We start from the raw sequence: 6,539 nt of genomic DNA, 5'->3' as shown, positions 1-6,539 counted from the left end.
ACTTTTCTCTATGACCCAAATTCCGTTGACGTTTTTACATCCTTGTTGCCATGACTACAATTTTCTACAGCTGAATTGTTTTGTTCGTACATACTCCATGTACTCACCTGCGTGAGACAAACCTCCCAAATGTATCATCACGTGGTCTAAATTGGGTAGCTGAAGGATGTAAGCACGTTACCGGAATTCTGTTATAACGTTTATTTCATGAGAATTCGAGATCATTTATTTTCTGGTAAGAGTGCCGTTGGTGACGTCACGTAATGTACTCAAAATTTCAAGATCAATTTGCCGTTGAAGCAAACGTTTTACAGTTTTCGAAAAGTCACGTCAATTTTGATCAACCGATACCCTCTTGGCTATGTATGCGGCATGTACAATTTTTGAAATCAATCCAATTTTGCTGTTACAGTAAACCAAAAGCATCTGGGCTCAGTGTCTGCTGACACTTTTTGGAGTTTATTTAAAAATTGATCGCTTTTCGCGACTTGTTATTGCTTGCTGTTATTGCTGGCTGCAGACTGTCAAAGACATCGAGAATTGAAAAGCGTAAGAAAAACCCAAAAACATTACTCCTCTTCAGATTCTTCACTCATCCACTAAAAAACAAACATAGGCACACTAAGCGTGCAGGAATTATTTTTTCAATTTATGGGGTGGGACTGGGTGATTGTTCTGTTGGGATGGTTTATCATTATGTCATGGGTTGAGCTATTTCATTTATGGTGGCCCACTGAGTCTTTTTTTTTGCACAAAATTTGCTTGCAAACAAAATAATGCACTTTCTACGTCAGAACTGCACTTTGATACGTCAGAACTGTTTTATTCATTACGTAAATTTTCACCATTTAAAAAACAAGAACTAATTTAACTATCAAAATGTCACGAAATGGCACGTTCTTATTCTGTTTAAAGCACTTATTTTGTTGCTAGCTTTTTAACAACAATAACGTGATACTTTTGTTTGTTACAATATACTTTTCTACTGGCCATTTGCCAAACACTGTAACATGATACTATTGTTTTTCTCACTTTTGTAGCATGATACTTTTGTTTTTCTTGAAAAGCGAACGTAACACGATAGGTCTGTTTTTCTCAATAGTTATTGAACGAAAAGTAATTAACGAAATATTAAACTAATCAAATCAAAAACCATCTCTTCGGGAAAGTTCTTTAAAGCGCAGTACACCAGGAGTATCCGTTTCCTGTCAGAACTGTTTCAACAAAAGGTTTTGTTTCTTTCAAAAGATCTCAAAACGTAAATTTTCATTCAACAAACAAGAACAAATTTAGTTAAATACCGGTTAATTATATGTCTCGACGAGATGTATTAATAGGTATAAACTTAAACGCTACTTGCCCGAGAGCCTTAAAAATACGATCAAATACGAAACTCCCTCGATTCAGGCAGACTCGTACCCAGTCGCCCCCGAGACGGATTTGTCAAAGATCATTGCATCAACTTGCGCCCGTCAATAGACACTTGGCATAAATGACGCCCAAATTTGAATAACAATTCTTCCTGTACAACCTTAGCCTCAAAAGTGTGGATGTTTTTTGACAAAGAATTTCTTTACGTGAATGTGAGGTTAAGGATCTCTAACTTGTTATTGAAATGAAGTGTCTTTTGCCGTTCCAGACTAGTCCTGGGCTCCTAAGCCTTTCTGCAATATTTGCCGCAAACTAGTTAAATGATTATGTTGGCATTGAATGGAAGAGCGCCGTAAGACCAGCCCAGGACAGAGCAGCTTAGCGGGGCCTTGTAAGAGGCCTTATGTGCCACTGGGCACATCGAGGATGAGCGAGTGAGTAAGCAAGTTTAATAAGATTGACACAACTGAGGGTTATAAATTTTAATTTTTTTCATCTTTTTCGTGTTTTACTCTACAGTGTATCATTTATATACAAGCACAAAATTTAATTTGATCCGAGAAAAGTCGTGTCTAGGCGATAGCGTCTTACTTACAATTAATATGGTTTATAAAGCATTAATAAAGTGTTTATTTACAGTCCTCCGAGCAAGTAGGAGAGACAGATTTCCGTGTCTGACTGTGGTGTGGAAGAATTGTTTCTGTAGCTTCCAACCAGCGCGTCACTCCCAGGGCGAGAAATAGCTAATTTCGGCGATTTAGGTTTTGCTCTGCCATATGACAATTGTTCACGCAGTGCCACGTCGCTGTCAGACCGGGATTTAGCTGAATTACGCGAACCAGATTTGGCTCTGCCATCCGACATTTGGTCAGGTAGTGCCTCGTTGCTTCCAGAGCGGGATTTTGCCGATACCGCATAAGGAAGGAGGCACGGCTATAGACCGGGATTTGGCTGACAGAGGCGAACCGGATTCGGCTGTGCCATCAGAGATTTGGTCAGGAGTTGTCAAGCCGCAACAAGACCGTGTTTTGGCTGATCTAGACGAACCAGATTTGGCTCTGCCATCAGAGATTTGGTCAGGTAGTGGGACGTCGCTACCAGATCTTGATGCGGCTGATCTAGACGAACAAGATTTGGCTGTGCCATCAGAGATTTGGTCAGGTAGTGCCATGTCGCTACCAGACCTTGATGTGGCTGATCTACACGAACCAGATTTGGCTCTGCCATCGGAGATTTGGTCAGGTAGTGCCATGTTGCTACCAGATCTTGATGCGGCTGATCTAGACGAACCAGATTTGGAAAAAACTCTGCCATCGGAGATTTGGTCAGTTAGTGCCATATCGCTAGCAGATCTTGATGCAGCTGATCTTGACAAACCAGATTTGGCTCTGCCATCAGAGATTTGGTAAGGTAGTGCCACGTTGCTACCAGACCTTGATGCGGCTGATCTAGACGAACCAGATTTGGCTCTGCCATCGGAGAGTTGAACTGGTAGTGCCACGTTGCTACCAGATCTTGATGCAGCTGATCTTGACGAACCAGTTTTGGCTCTGCCATCGCCAACCTCAGAGATTTGGTCAGTTAGTGCCATATCGCTAGCAGATCTTGATGCAGCTGATCTTGACAAACCAGATTTGGCTCTGCCATCAGAGATTTGGTCAGGTAGTGCCCCCTTGCACCCAGACCTTGATGCGGCTGATCTAGACGAACCAGATTTGGCTTCGCCATCGGAGATTTGGTCAGGTGCCTTGTCACTCCCAGAGCGAGATCGGAGGGATTTCAGCGTTCCAGATTTGGCTCTGCCATCTGAATGAGTATGCGAATTGTTACTTGTCAAGTCCGATGTCGTTCTTGCATTTGCTAAGCGAGGTGAAGAACTCAACTTCTTTAAGCTTCTTTTGGGATCTTTCAGAGTAACAGACGCCATGTTGGACGTTTTACGACCTGAAGTGGTGTAAAGCCTTGTCTCACTCGAGGAGCTTATGTTATCTTTTTCTGCAGCAGCAACAGAACGCGTGTTTGTTCGTAAACGTTTATCAGCTGTCTTGTTTTGCACCCGTAACGCAGTAGGCACTTGGGGTCGCTTTAAATTGCTTGAGGACCGATTGGTGGAGGGCCCACTGCTTGATTGTTCTCTCTTCTTCTTTTGAGTGGCAGCGGTATTGGACGATTGTTTGTAGTTCGAAGAACTATGATTCAGTGCTTTTTCTACAACTGATGAGTCAGACCTTCCACGCTTTAGTTCCTTCTCTTTGGAAGGCTGTTCTTGGACGAGACGTGAACTTTTGGTCTTCCTGAATGTTTCGGTTCTCTGCTTTTGCTGCACGGTTGCAGGGCTGCGACTTGCAGTCGGTGATTTACCCAATTGCGATCTGCCCTTGATAGATGACTTCTTCACCTCTTCTTTGGAGCTTGAAGGGGTTAGGATAATGTTGCATTTACTACCAACTATTTCCAGTTCAGGAACGGAGTTCCGTAGGGAACTGTTGGAGCTATTCTGTAGACTGTCACTGCTTTCCCTTGCACCATCCGTTGGTGTTTGGATGTGGGACACGACTTGTTCAGAGTCTGAAAGGAATTAATAGCATATTTATCTCGTAACAACATTACTTTAAATTTGAGACAAGAGTTTCCTTTTCGACACTCGGACAGGAACTAAAGATAAACTGGAAACCTTCTGTTGCCCCCTTAAACATCTTTTAAACTAATAGCTGGATAAATAGAGCTCACATTCAAACACTTAGAACAAGTATCCGTGACTTTTTTCTGAGACCCCGCTAAATATGGACACCCCGTTTATACGGACAATTTGGCCTTGGGGTCCGTATTAACGGGGTTACACTCCATGTTATCTCAAAATGCTTCGGGCTCACACATGTTATCTAAAATTCTTCGGGCGTAGATGTTTGGGGGACATAGAGTTTGCTTACTTGTTTCTGTAGTAGGTGATCGTACACTTGGAGATCGCCTTGCAAGAGGCTTGGAATCTTTGGGTGAACTTGCTAACTCCTGGAGAAGACACACTTGTGATTGAAGTATTTCAGCGATTGCATCGCTTAACTCTTCATCTGACTTTGGAGACGCCTGTTGCGACAAGAGAAGTTTTTTCAGTTTAAATATTGTATTAAAGATAAAATAGATAGCGCTACTCACAGTAATAAAACACTATCTCGTAAATAAGTTATAGCTAGTTCTAACAAAACCTTACAAGTTTAAGTAATGCGAAACATGTTAGCAATTAACAGGAATTAGGGGAGGGGGCATGGTTATCTGGTGGTTTGCATGTGTGTTTCCATTTATGGTAATTCAGGTTCGTGTGCTGGCTGGAGTCAAAGTGTTGTTTCTCCATTTTCATTCCATTAATGGGTTCTGGTACGGTAATGAGCCAATTTGTGGACCTTCTAAGGTGGCCTTACGACCCCCGCCCCCTATCCCCCGAGTCGAAAGCTGGACTAGTATTTATTAGAGGGAGTAGAGATACTCATACTGCCACAGAAACGGGCTTATTTTGCTACTAACAGTGTGGTTGTGCCCACTGACTTAGTGGTTGGTGTGTAATTTAAGAATTGCTTACCTGGTCGGCCACACTTGATGGTACTTTAATCAGATCATCGAGATCTTTATCCATACTTGGTTTTAGAGTGGTCAAGATCTGAAGCTCTTCAAAAGTACTTGGTGGTGCTGTAATCAGATCGGCAGAGTATTTAACCAAATTTGTTAAGTGGTCTGTCTTTGCCGCACTTTGTTGTTCAGGGTCATGTCTTTGACCGCAATTTGTAACAACTGCGTAGCGTCTTGTACGAGATGAAATATCATAATTTTCTTCCACCATAGGTGTTTGCTCAGTGGACTCTCTCTTTATGTCTGCCACCATAGGTGGTTGATCAGTGGAATCCTTCTTGATTTCTTCCACCATAGGTGCTTCATCAGTGGAATCGTTCTTGATTTCTTCCACAACAGGTGGTTGATCAGTGGAATCGTTCTTGATTTCTTCCACCATTGGTGATTAACCATACTGGGATCTTTAGTGGGCTCTTTTTCGATGTCTTCAACCGGAGGTGGTTGTTCAGTGGAATCGTTCTTGATTTCTTCTTCCACTATAGGTGGTTGATCAGTGGAATCTTTCTTGTTGTCTGCCACCATAGGTGGTTGATCAGTGGAATCTTTGTTAATGTCGTCCACCATTGGTGGTTGATCAGTGGAATCTTTCTTAATGTCTCCCACCATAGGTGTTTGCTCTGTGGACTCTCTCTTTATGTCTGCCACCATAGCTTGTTGTTCAGTGGAATCGTTCTTGACTTCTTCCACCATAGGTGTTTGCTCAGTGGACTCTCTCTTTATGTCTGCCACCATAGGTGGTTGATCAGTGGAATCGTTCTTGATTTCTTCCACCATTGGTGGTTGATCAGTGGAATCGTTCTTGATTTCTTCTTCCACTATAGGTGGTTGATCAGTGGTATATTTCTTGATGTCTGCCACCATAGGTGGTTGAACAGTGGAATCGTTCTTGATTTCTTCCACCATTGGTGGTTGATCAGTGGAATCGTTCTTGATTTCTTCTTCCACTATAGGTGGTTGATCAGTGGTATATTTCTTGATGTCTGCCACCATAGGTGGTTGAACAGTGGAATCGTTCTTGATTTCTTCCACCATAGGTGGTTGATCAGTGGAATTTCTCTTGATGTCTGCCACCATAGGTGGTTGAACAGTGGACTCTCTCTTTATGTCTGCCACCATTGGTGGTTGATCAGTGGAATCTTTCTTGATTTCTTCCACCATTGGTGGTTGATCAGTGGAATCGTTCTTGATTTCTTCCACCATAGGTGGTTGATCAGTGGAATTTCTCTTGATGTCTGCCACCATAGGTGGTTGAACAGTGGACTCTCTCTTTATGTCTGCCACCATAGGTGGTTGATCAGTGGAATCGTTCTTGATTTCTTCCACCATTGGTGGTTGATCAGTGGAATCTTTCTTGATTTCTTCTTCCACTATAGGTGGTTGATCAGTGGTATATTTCTTGATGTCTGCCACCATAGGTGGTTGAACAGTGGAATCGTTCTTGATTTCTTCCACCATAGGTGGTTGATCAGTGGAATTTCTCTTGATGTCTGCCACCATAGGTGGTTGATCAGTGGTATATTTCTTGATGTCTGCCACCATTGGTGGTT

The 6,539-nt window shown here is 42.5% G+C and overlaps 1 protein-coding gene across 1 annotated transcript; it reads right to left on the bottom strand.

The window, feature by feature from the left end:
* Window positions 1–2,004: 2,004 nt before the first annotated feature.
* LOC144637192 (uncharacterized) lies at window positions 2,005–5,203 on the bottom strand. Its single transcript, XM_078496324.1, has 4 exons — window positions 4,946–5,203; window positions 4,302–4,455; window positions 2,321–3,939; window positions 2,005–2,193 (listed from the first exon to the last, which is right to left on the bottom strand). The coding sequence occupies exons 1-4, from the start codon at window positions 5,201–5,203 to the stop codon at window positions 2,005–2,007; spliced, it is 2,220 nt and encodes a 739-aa protein (XP_078352450.1).
* Window positions 5,204–6,539: the final 1,336 nt, after the last annotated feature.

This window comes from Oculina patagonica, chromosome 13, assembly GCF_052425735.1.
Source record: "Oculina patagonica isolate OP01 chromosome 13, crgOcupat, whole genome shotgun sequence".
NCBI lineage: Eukaryota > Metazoa > Cnidaria > Anthozoa > Scleractinia > Oculinidae > Oculina > Oculina patagonica.
The sequence above is the reverse complement of the archived record's forward strand: the minus strand, read 5'-3'. Positions and strand labels throughout refer to the sequence as shown.